Raw genomic sequence first — 12,016 nt, forward strand, 5'->3', positions numbered from 1 at the left:
CATCTTAGTGCATTAAATGATACACAATGTGGTTTAAAATATGCTACATATAAGTTTGCAAACACACATCCTAATACGCGTATCATTAACAATTTAATCATGACTGGCCTCTCCTTGTACATTACAATAATAATAATAAAAAAATACTTTATCTATGTACTTTCAAATTTCACTGTTTGGCTTTTCCTCTAATTAAATTATACTATTGCCAAACAAGTTCAAGTTTTGATTTTTTATTTTCCTTAACAAAAGTACAATTTCTCTCATTTTTATGCATTATTTTAAACATACATTCTTGGTTTCATTCACACATTTTTCAATTCTTTTTCTGCATCAACAAACTGCACTTTCTCTCTTTTCAATGTCTTCTCTTTAATACATATATAATATGAAACATACATTGATATAACAAAATAATTCACTTTCAAATCGAATTAACGATGTATTTTGTAACAAGAAATGCAAATGTCATAGAATGGAAATAGTCCACAAATAAAATGTTCTTCATTGCATACATTTTCTTTAAAAATATAAGAACAAAAGTTTTGAATTTCTTCAATTATAATGGTCAATCCAAGAAATAAAACATGGAGAAGAAAGTCATGTGATAACAGATGCTCCACTTTTTTATTGTACATGAACTTGAAATGTCAAGCACTAAAACCTTGAAAATACTAAACTCAGCTCTGTGTTCTTTGCAACCATGACGGTTGATATGTTTATAGAGGCATGTTGAAGTCTGCAAATCACCCACCAGAGTTGTCACTGACTGAACCAAATGTTAACAGGGTCATTGGCTGTTACATGAGCATTGTTACTAGTATCTTTCACCACCAGCTTGCTCATAGAATGTGTAGAAGTTTGTGTCACACGGAACCCATGCTTTCATTATTGCATTAATAGCTGTAGAGTTTGTAGAAGGTTAATTTCAGTTTTGCCATAGATAGTGCTGAATGTATGAACTAGTGATGGGCTGACATGAATTTTTTGCCGATACTGATAAAGTTCTGATATAAAATTTAACAATAGCGATAACAGATATTCTATCGATCCGATATAAAATTCCAAATGGTTCTTGAAGAACCTGAATAGTTCACTAACCTCCTTAATAAATGCATGTTTCAAGGTGACTGCAATGCAAAAGAAGTTGAATATTTAGACTTATGGAGATTATCCATAAAAATTATAACCAAATGGAAGCACCAAATTATAAGATATTTGTAGATATATCGGATCAGTAAAATAATCGGTAATTTTACCAACAAACCAATATGCCTATATCGGCTGAAACCAATAGAGTGCTGATTAATCTGTTCCGCCCGTAATATAAAGACTGCAGGTAATATAACATAAGCGAAACATGTGTGAAAATTGAGGCTACCCTTTGAACTTTGCTTTGCAGGGTACAGCTTCCAAGCGACATGACTCTCAATGGCGTGAACTGCACAGAGGAACAACAAGCGTTATGTAATTAAAAGTTTCTAAAGTTTCACAAATTTCCTGGATACAGCATGTAACTGGTGAATGGACTGGATAATACAGGGTGATTCAAAAGTCTCTTAACATTTTCCTCATATCACTAATGAATGGTGTTCAGGGTGGGATAAAATACACTGTTGTTTTCGAGGAAGATGGTGCATGATCCCATTTTGCCAGAATCATTCGGGACTACATCACTGACACCTTCCCCGATTGGTAGATCGGCCATGGCTCATCAAGACTTTGGGTGGGTCGCTCTCAGACCTGACTCTCCAAGGCTCCCTTGTCTGAGGTTTCATTAAGTCTAGGCTGTACCAAGGAGAGATCAACACCATAGAGCAACTGACACAGGGAATTACTGCAGCAATGGGGCAGATCACGCCAGCTATGTTGGAACATGTTTTCCAGTCTACACAAGAGAGATTAATGCTATGCCTAGATTTACAGGGCCACCACATTGAAATGTACTGAGTTTTTCTTCTATTCTAGAGTACATTTCAGCAGTACTGTAAATTTTCTGAATGAAATGCTTTTTGATTAAAATGTCAAGAGACTTTTGAATAACCCTGTATTGTGATGTAAGATGCTGAAAATGCCAACACTGAGTTTGTGACATTTCACGTTTTTAGTGCCGTGTATTTCACAATATCCCTGATATTAGAGTGCATCTGGAAACTGGAAATACTATTCAATTCCTAACAAAAAAAAATTGAGATCAATGAACTTCATACTTCATTATTTCTTTTGGTTTCAGTTCTGAACCAAATATCACAAAGAAAGGAAATGAGTACTATGAGGGATGATCATAAAAAAATAATACAAATTCCAGTAGGTATTTATTAGACGAATACAAACTGACTCACACGAAAGGATGCTTCATACACTACTTCTCAACAGTCTCTTTCCTGGTTCAGGCATTTATCCCGGAACTTCACAAGGTTCATCATGTCTGTTTCACATAACTCGGGGTCCTGTTGTCGGAGTCCAACCTTTACGTCCAGGACTTTGCAGGATTTGGGTGGCACATCCAGCATACTTCCCAGACCTTGTTCCAAGCGATTACCAGGTCTTTGCTCCTTTCAAGAAGCATCTCAGAGGACGCTGGTTTCACTCGGATGATGTTGTCAAGCATGAAGTAAAGGTTGGGTTCCGACAACAGGACACCCGAGTTCTATGAGACAGGCATCATGAACCTTGTGTAGCGCTGGGATAAATGCCTGAACTGGGGAGGAGACTATGTTGAGAAGAAGTGTATGAAGTATCCTTTCACGTGAGTCCGTTTGCATTTTTCTAATACCTACTGGAAATTACAGGCTTTATATTCTTCTTCCGATCATCCCTCGTACTTCTCCTTCCGGTACTCCATCAACTTGTCTTGTTCCAAATGCATGGAGTTAACCACTCCAAGTTCAGCCATAGAAGGTTTCAGAACAACAAAACCAAGCATGGATTCACCACCTACGACACTGAGAGAAACAAACATGCAGTTATTGCTGCTCACTCCTGATGAATTCTTCACAAAATTAATTTATGCACTAATGAAAGTGTTCTTGAATGCAGCAGACAATGCTTTACAAGTCCATCCCACTTCTAGGAAGCTCTTCGTCTGATTGAATACTTCCCTCTACACAGTAGAGACAGTGGAATCCTCTGTTTGATCCCATCTGATGCCTTCTTCACCCAGATCTGAAAGTAGTTGTAGTGAAAAATAAAGTATAGTCAAGCAACCACAGGTTACGATAACATTTCATGTATGTTAATTAAGATAAGCCAGTATTGATACTACTAATAATAATAATTTGTGGCACAACAGCCCTCAATGGGCCCAAGTCTACCTACCAACTGGCAGCCTCACTCGCACCTGAAGTGGGAGATCACCCTACCAGTTTCAGGGTGACGTGCGATCAGCACAATGAACCCTCAGTCGTTGTCGTAGGTTTCCATGACCAGGTTACGCTACTCATTCGAAGCCCCCAATTTCCTCACGATAGTGGGTGACTATTGGTCCCATACACAGGCTGAAATCTCAGAAGAAAAGTTGTTATGCTTCCTCCTGGAGACTCGAGCCTGCATGCATCCTGTAGCCAGAGCCCAAAGAATGATGCCCCAGATGGCACGGCCACGGTGCATGACCAGTATAAGTGGCAGAAATACAGTACTAACAAAATGAACCAAATTAATCAATCAATCTAACCAACAATTCTTGAAATCTGCGCAACCTGACAAGTACAAAATACTCAATTTGCATTAGTACTGTTCCAGAATTGTGTCCTAGAAGTTGTAACGACCTCGCCAGTAAGTACTAGAGTTTCAACTAAATAACAAAATTGTAAGAGTGCATGCTTAGCTACCCATCTTTATGTTGAACCCTTAAAAAAGGCAATAAGCTAGAATGTCGATTATAGACACTAGATGTGACAAATTATAAGTGTTAATAATTCATTTTGATACATTTAAGAATACTGGATTTAAATGAATCGTTGGCCACGTGTATAAATGTGTTGGTTTATCTGAATAGTAGACGATTAAAATAATGTGTTGTAAGTGTGTCGTTTGGAAACCACATTGTTGTATCTTGCCTTATGTACCTGGGGATTGAACACGAACTGATGAAAGTAAAATTCATCTGTTTTTTACATGCATAGGAGATACTGTAAATTAAGGTGTAGTGACTCCTCGCCTTGAAAAAAATAATAATAATAAAACTGAGAAGTCTGATTAAGGAGAGAGATCCAAACTGCTATCAACCTTAGGCCCTTTGCACACAAGTCAGTAGGTGCATGTCAAAAGTGAACTGAGTGATTAAATAACAATTATTAAGTATTTTGATTGTCTAAGCAAACCTTTAGCTGTCGGTCCGGCTGGTTACCCGTTGAGTACGGATAGGAAAGGGTTTTCCAGTGCCACAAGATAGAGAAACAAGAGTTCTGTGCTATGATAATTTAGAATGAACACGTAGAAAGATCCAGAACTATGAAATGCTAATCATATTGGGTGACTAATGTTCAGGTAGGAAAGGATGAATATGAGTCGGATGTTGCAGGCTGGCATATTCTCCATGAGGAGAGCAATGAGAATGGGAACTAACTTTGCCAGTTTGCTGTCGGGAACAGCATGATCATAAGAAGTAACTGTTTTGAACATTTAGGGACATGGAAAGCACCTAATGAACCAATGAGCAAACTCACAATTGCAGTTATTAGTTTTCTCCTCTCGCTTCACCTTCTCTTGTGTCTTTTGACAGTGCTGTGCAATTTGTCAATGCAACATTGGAAGCAGATGATCACATTCCATGTTCCCTCTGCCACCTTATGGTTGTAAATTCGACTGCAGTGCCACAGGGGTATTCATATCTCAGTCAAGCTGCAGTAACATTGTCAGTCTCACACACAACTAAACCTTGAGTTTGACATGCATACCAACACACGTAAAGAATTTCAGGGATAATCATCAGCAAAATGAAACAAGGGCATGCATCAGTCATGTCAGTTTATCAACTGTCAGTACTATAAATATAAATTTTGGTGGACTGTGAGACTTACCAAACTCGTACGAACTTGCTAACGAACTCGTACGAACACGAAAAGATAAACAAATTACAAAGTTAAAAATATATTTGGACTGAGAAACAAAAGGACTTTTAATGTTTTGAATATGTGTATTAAACGAAGCACTAATATAAAGTAAACTTTGTTTTTACCAGTCTTCCACGAAAGCCAGTCTTCGTGTATTTTTTTCTCGAAGCATTGTTTGGTACATTGTCATTGCGAACAGAATGATAGGTTTATCCATTATCCATGACAATTACGCTATTTGGTTGCAGTTTGGGTAGAATATCGACGAACCACGTCTCAGAATGCTGCCTCAACGCCTTTTCTCGAACGAAACAACAAACAAACACTTTCCACAAAACCATCTTTGCTTCCTAAATACACAACAATGAACCTTCCTTTTTTCGCCTAAGGCTGAACTCTGAGCCTAGATGGAAAGCATACCAGGCACGTATCTAAAAATACATTTCGGGGAGGGTCTGACCAAGTGTCTCAATAATAATAATATAATTAGAATAATTATATTGAATTAAAATAACATTAATTGAATATGTAAATTAATTAATATTGCATTGTTGTTATTACATGAATAGGTAAATATGGTAAAAGAATAGAATAAGAAAATCCATTCATTATGTAACTTACGTGTAGATAAGATCGTCAAAATTTGTGGAAAAGCAAAAGCCTTGGCAAGGAAATTAATGTCAAATAGACATACGCGTAGAATTGAATATTTATTGAATAACAACAAAAGGTCTTAGATCATATTGTATTAGGGAAAAATAATTATACTGTGATCACTTTTAATTGCCTATTGGAATTGACGAAAAGTGAAATTGGTGATTAATATTTCATGCATTATCATCATCATAAGTAGTAATGTGCATAAATCTGTGGAAGCCGTATGAGCCAAATTCCTTGCCTTTCAATAACTTCAGCGAGGTATAACCATCGATTTATAACAAATGCTAAATAGTTATATTTTGAATATTTAATTTTAATATGTGCTAAGTCTTTCGAGGGAGGTCCGAATCTCTGCCCCCCCTCTAATTACATCCTTGCAATGTGAAACAACTGTTGTGCCCTCCCAGGCTATGTTTACAGAATTGCTGAAGGCCGACATTAACTCATGTCTCATACATGTAATGAAGATTTTTTTTTTCACAGTGATCCGATATCGCTTTATTGGCGCAGATATTGGTGAAGCCAAGCAACAATGTCGTCTACGAATGCTTCCTTATCTTAATACAAACCCAGGTTGTACAAAATACACCTCAATGTTGATATGCTTATGGATCAAGATCTCAATCAATCACTTTTCCCACTGTTGGAAATTTAGTTTTCCCATTGCCCTGCCCTTAAACGTTTTTGTGACAACTGAACTCGTTGTTTTAACACAAGTACGTAGCAAATACGAATACGTTTATACGTCCCCCCTCCAACATGACTATTCAAAGTTTTCCCTCTACAAAGTGATTTAAAGTAACCCCTGTCCAGATCTCACTTGCTGAGGATGCGTGATAACCAGCAGACAAAGATAGATTCGCCCTTAACCTCACTTTGCCCTGCAACCACCTCCGAGTTTCGGGTCAACGAACCCACGCATATTTTTTTTTAGCTTGTACCGGATACTCTTCATTTCAACAGGTTTTTCAGAATCTAGCATCTGTAATACATTTCCATGTACTGTATGCAATGCAACGTGCTTCAAGTAAGGAACTATATTTTTGTGCTCCTTGGCACGTTGCCATCCCGCATTCATTATCTGAATCCAAATCAGTTTCGTACAGTTTATTATGTTTATGTTTCATGCTCATTTTAATGGTTATTTATTATACGTTATTATATTCTGCAAGAATCCTCTCATTATGACATTTTGAAATTCCTTCCCATGTATCTTAATCTATTGAATTTCATTCCCTTATTTTTCTTTTTTCACGAGTGCAAACTGAAAGTACGAACGCTGTAGGTTTGTAATGCTGTTACGACGTCACTGTCAAGATAGGTTGCACCTTAGTATAATAACGTATTTGTAATTTAATTAACTTTCGTATTTATACAAAATCATTTTAAGTTTTTCGAAAAACTTTTAAAAAAATATTTTTAGATTTTCAATTTTTCGAAGAAAAGAGGCCATCCCTATTTTACGTATAAATTGCTTATTGAATCACAAAAATCTAATATTGCCATTGTATGCAATTTGGATAATCTACGTAACACAGCTTTGTATCAAGAGAGGCTTGTGAATCGCATTCTGCTTGGCATGCTGAGGTAATAAATAAAGCCTCTGTGTGTGTGAAGTAGATATGTGAAGCTGAAAAAATACTTTTCTTTACGAATATTGATCTCCATATAGATATAAGGATGTTATTTTTAATCACAACCATTCAGAACTCACAATATGCTACTCATGTGGCAATAGAATCAATCAATTATTAATTACACTACATGCCATGTGAGTTATATTTGGTTCACAGCATATTTATTGCTTTTTTTATTGAGTATTGAACCTTTTGTTAATTACAAAATGACTCTGCCGTATACTATTGTACCAAAATCACTCGAGGAGCTGACCAGTAAAAATTCAAGGCCAAATGCATGATCGGAAAAACTTGGAAACAGTTCACGAGTGAATTTTTATTTTTTACTTGTCAGAATTAAGTGAAATTTAAAGTCATCTATTCATTTGATCCATACTTTTTAAATTGTTTGTTTTAACTGTAACAATACCAACATCACAAAATAAGATTTTCCAGAATTGTCCATGAGGCCACTCATCACGTAGCTTGTTATAACATGGTAGCATGAGTTGCCTGTGCCCCATGAGGCTCCCAAGCTAAAGAGACATGTGAGTCAAATACACTTCCTGAGACCCCTGGTTTAAATACAACTCACACGGCAGTTAACATGTTAAAAATTATGTTAGAAGTTTAATACAACATACTTTTTTATTGCCTCTTCTGTCTGTCGATTAAAAAGGGTAATTTCATTATGTGTTTAAGTTTTTATAAACCAACAAATTGTCATAAATTCAACCTGCCCTTGGTAGCTCACCATGAATTTTCAAATGTGAGAAGTAGCTCCATCTCTCAGGAGTTTGGAAAACTCTGATATACACATTACTGAGAACTTTTAGTTATAAAACTGTAGTCCTGTTTATTTAATGTTGATCTCCTAAAAATAGCTCAGGGTTAATATTGTGTAAATGGAAGATGAAAAAAGTGAATGCTTACCCATTACATGTACCAGAACTGGAACCTGATTCTTGGATCTGAGAACTCAAATACAGAAACAAAATCTGGATTCGAATCAGGATGCATTTGGTCACCCCAACTGTGGAGGCTCAAAGACCACAATAAAATCTCATGGATAAAAATAAATAAATAACCTGCAGAGCAATAGCTCACAAGGGCCAGGGCCTACCTACCACTGCCACCTGCCGAGATGCGAGACCATCCAACCAGTTATGGAGTGAGGTGCAGTCAGCACTATGAATGCTGTCGTTTTTGTAGGTTTCCATGACCGGGTTAAGCTACTCATTCATAGCTCCCCAATTTTCTTGCGATGGTGGGTGGCTACCAGTCCCATACAAAGGTCGAAATCCCAGGAGAAAAATTGTTATGGTTCTCGAACCTGGGTGTGTCCCATACCCGAAGCCCAAATCATGATGGCTTAGACTGTACGGCCACAGTGCAGGACAAAATATGATGGATATCAACCAATATGCTTGGCAAGAACTTGGGTAGGATGTTAGTTGGGCAACAAGATCACTCAAGCTCAATGTTTAAAAGTTGAACATCTGAGGCATTTTGTACAATGAAAACATTGCGGTCCCTGTGTAGTAGAAAACAGCATGCAAAGCAATAACATTTCAGCATTTTGCATCCAATACTTACTGCCTCTGCTCCAATTGCTGAAATAACAGCTGCATACCGTGAGGTGTCCTTCCCCTCCACATACACTGGCTGACCTCTGTGGAACCTGCAAGTATCAATTCAAAATGAAACAAAACATTTTTAACTGAATTGTAAGCAATTTCTTTATGCAGTGCTGAAATTCAGCTGCTACTGATCTTGTGTTCTACAGAAGTTACAATAAGGTAGTATAAGGGGGTGTACTTTACTTTAAATGAATATGGTATATGTATGTATTGCTATTAAGATTATGTAAAAAACAACAACAACACTTATTCAAAAAGTAAGAGAGAGCAACGCTTTACGCTGCCACACGTAGACCCTATGCTATGTGTGGTGTTCCGTGGACAAGAACAGGTATCCCTTGGGAGACCTGTTAACTAACAGACGAACTTTAGTCTAAAATCTAAAAACGGTAGGTAGAGGAGGCTTTAGTAGACTTCTAGTTCACTTCAACGATATCATGTCGATCACATTTAAACAACACATTTATTCAACAAAGGACATGAGCTGTGGCATGGCCACCTCCAAACGTGGACATTTTCACTTACACAAAGAACACAAGAATAAATATACAAATGACTTTGTACACACACACACACACACTTTTTCAAGGGGTCCCAGATTTGATACCCAGTGGAGGCACATAGTGGTTCGGATCCCACTTTAAACTGTAGGTCCAGTCCCAATTAGCCTTACTGTGCATAAAGTGGACTTAAAACACCAAATCAATCAATCCTGTGTTGTCACTGTTGTATGTTTTTAACAATTTCTCATTTCTCAGCATTAGTTCCGGATTGGGCCCCAGAAAATGTACTTTTTGGACATACAGCACTGTACCAGTATTTGTGTGGAAAAACAGGTGAAAACCGTAATAAAAATTATGAACTTGCAACTTTCCACATAAGATTTTAGTTTGAGAAGAGAGTATTAGATTTGGTGACAATGTACATCTGTTAAAGAAGATTGTCTTGAAATTTTGCTTTTCTCTTTCAAAGTTAAAATTCAAAATTTAATACATTATTCCATTCTATCTTTCTGATTTTCTCCAATATTCCTTCTTGTTTAGTAACACAAAGAGTGAAGTACAGTACTTATATATTTCTCTACAATTCTGAAAAAATTCAAATGTGACACTACTTTGTCTATATCCCACACCCACCAATACTCTCGAACATTGGCAAGCAAATCCAGATGAAATGTGAAACTTTTGACACTAAGTAGTCTAATATTTATACAATTTTATGTACATGTCAAATTTTAGGTTGACTCTTGATTTTTAATAAAGGAAACAAACTAGATTTATATTAAAAATTAAAAGCAATAATTCTAATGCTTATTTCTTTTTTTTCTTTTCATTTCAGCTGAAGATGTAGTACTACATGATGCATTTATTTTTAAAGTTTTGCTAACACCTAGGTTATGAACACATATCCTTATCATTTTAGGGCATCCGGACCATGCAGTGTTTTGTGATCAAGGGGTGTCGGGTTCAAAATGGTGTAGACAAATTACACGGTGGTTTAGAACTAACTTTAAACTGTGGATCTAGACCTTATTGGCTTAGCTGGGTACAAAGCGAAGTAAAACAATTATTATCACTATTTTTAAGTATTTGTTATTTTGCATTTCCATATTTTCACTTTTTGGCTAATCATGATGGCAAAGGTGAAATATTGAATGTATTCATATGCCTTTTTAAGCTGGACAATTATAATTTGTACACATGTGTTGGTACAAATGGCCGCGGTGGCTCAGTCGGTAACGCGTCTGACTACCATGCTCAAGGTCCCGGGTTCGATCCCCGGCCGGTTCAAATCCGGGAACTTTTCTAACGGTGGAAGCGGCCCCGGCGCCTACCCAGCATCGAATAACATGGGTACCTGGGGGAAACCCTGGGGGGTAAAGGCGGTCAGGGGCGTGATGCTGATCACATCACCCCCACTCACGACCGGATCAAGAAAGTGTGGGGCGTTACTCCCACACCCCCTATACGCCTTCATGGCGTGGTGCTATGCACAGGGGAACACTTTACCTTTTACCTTTTTTACACATGTGTTGGGTTAAATTCTTGGTAGAAGCCTCTAAGTATTGTGTTGACCCAGCATCAAGAGGACAATCGGCAAGACACTAGAAAGAAAGAAGTAGACCATTCTATGATTAATTGATTTGTTTTTATTTTTCTTTGCTTTTCTGTCACTTTTGGCTAATCGAAGAGATGAGGATTAGCGACAAAATGATGAAACTGAAGAAGGGACGCTCACAAAGAACACCGATGTCCAGACCAGGATTTGAACCTGGGACTCTTGGTGCCATGGCGTGCATGCTCTGCTAACCACTCCACAAGTAGGCCAGTCTAGAAACCTACATAAGTGATGGTTATCATGCATCATTTAATGGAAAGTCCCTTGGTACACTTTGGCCCTCAAAGAGTGGCTGTAACAAGGGGTTTAGTTTAATTTACTGACAAGGATATGAGTTCATAATTCATACAATAAGTTACCATACCTTAAATGATATTAATACCATACCCTGTCTCTAGAATCTGTGGAGTAAGGTTGTGCTTAACAGAAGAGAAGGGGAGAAAGCAAGTGGGCGGAGCAAAGCAGTGTGCATTGCTGCAATCGCTTCCCCTCTCACAAGTTCATTGGTCGAGGCCTCTCGAGCCACCACCTCTACACAGATTTGTTTTCGTTCACTCGCTTCAAACATTCCTGGGACAGAGTGTAAGATTTAAGTGTTAGATATATATGTAAGTAAGCGTATGGCTGTCCTACCAAGTGTTACAAATGTATTTTGATAATTCTGCTACTCTTTAATGCTACAAATCTGTGCAACATTGCAGGAGTGTTTCTCCTCTTTACAGCTTAAGAGAGAACAGGAGGAGTGTCTGACAAAGATGGAAACCAGTGTATCCTTCCCATTGGAGACATGTAGCAGAATGATAAGTATATGAATTATTTCTGTATATTTAGTTAGTGTTTTTGTTAAGAATCTTTACCTGTGTGACTTAATTTTCATCTACCCAAGTTTACTAAACTTTTTATCACCAAAATACTGCTGTGCGAAGCG

The 12,016-nt window shown here is 37.4% G+C and overlaps 1 protein-coding gene across 2 annotated transcripts in view; it reads right to left on the bottom strand.

The window, feature by feature from the left end:
* Positions 1 to 226: 226 nt before the first annotated feature.
* The window catches only part of LOC145988923 (sin3 histone deacetylase corepressor complex component SDS3), a 71,655-nt gene continuing 59,865 nt past the window's right edge, over positions 227 to 12,016 (bottom strand). For both annotated transcript variants that reach the window (XM_083124222.1, XM_083124221.1), the window contains exons 7-8: positions 8,927 to 9,011; positions 227 to 3,165 (exon numbers count right to left, since the gene is read on the bottom strand). In XM_083124222.1, coding sequence (XP_082980348.1) covers positions 3,070 to 3,165; positions 8,927 to 9,011 — 181 coding nt within the window. In that variant the 3' untranslated portion in view covers positions 227 to 3,069. The remainder of the gene's footprint in view (positions 3,166 to 8,926; positions 9,012 to 12,016) is intronic.

This window comes from Lepisma saccharinum, chromosome 6 (genome assembly GCF_977018435.1).
Source record: "Lepisma saccharinum chromosome 6, izLepSacc3.1, whole genome shotgun sequence".
In the NCBI taxonomy this organism is placed as follows: domain Eukaryota; kingdom Metazoa; phylum Arthropoda; class Insecta; order Zygentoma; family Lepismatidae; genus Lepisma; species Lepisma saccharinum.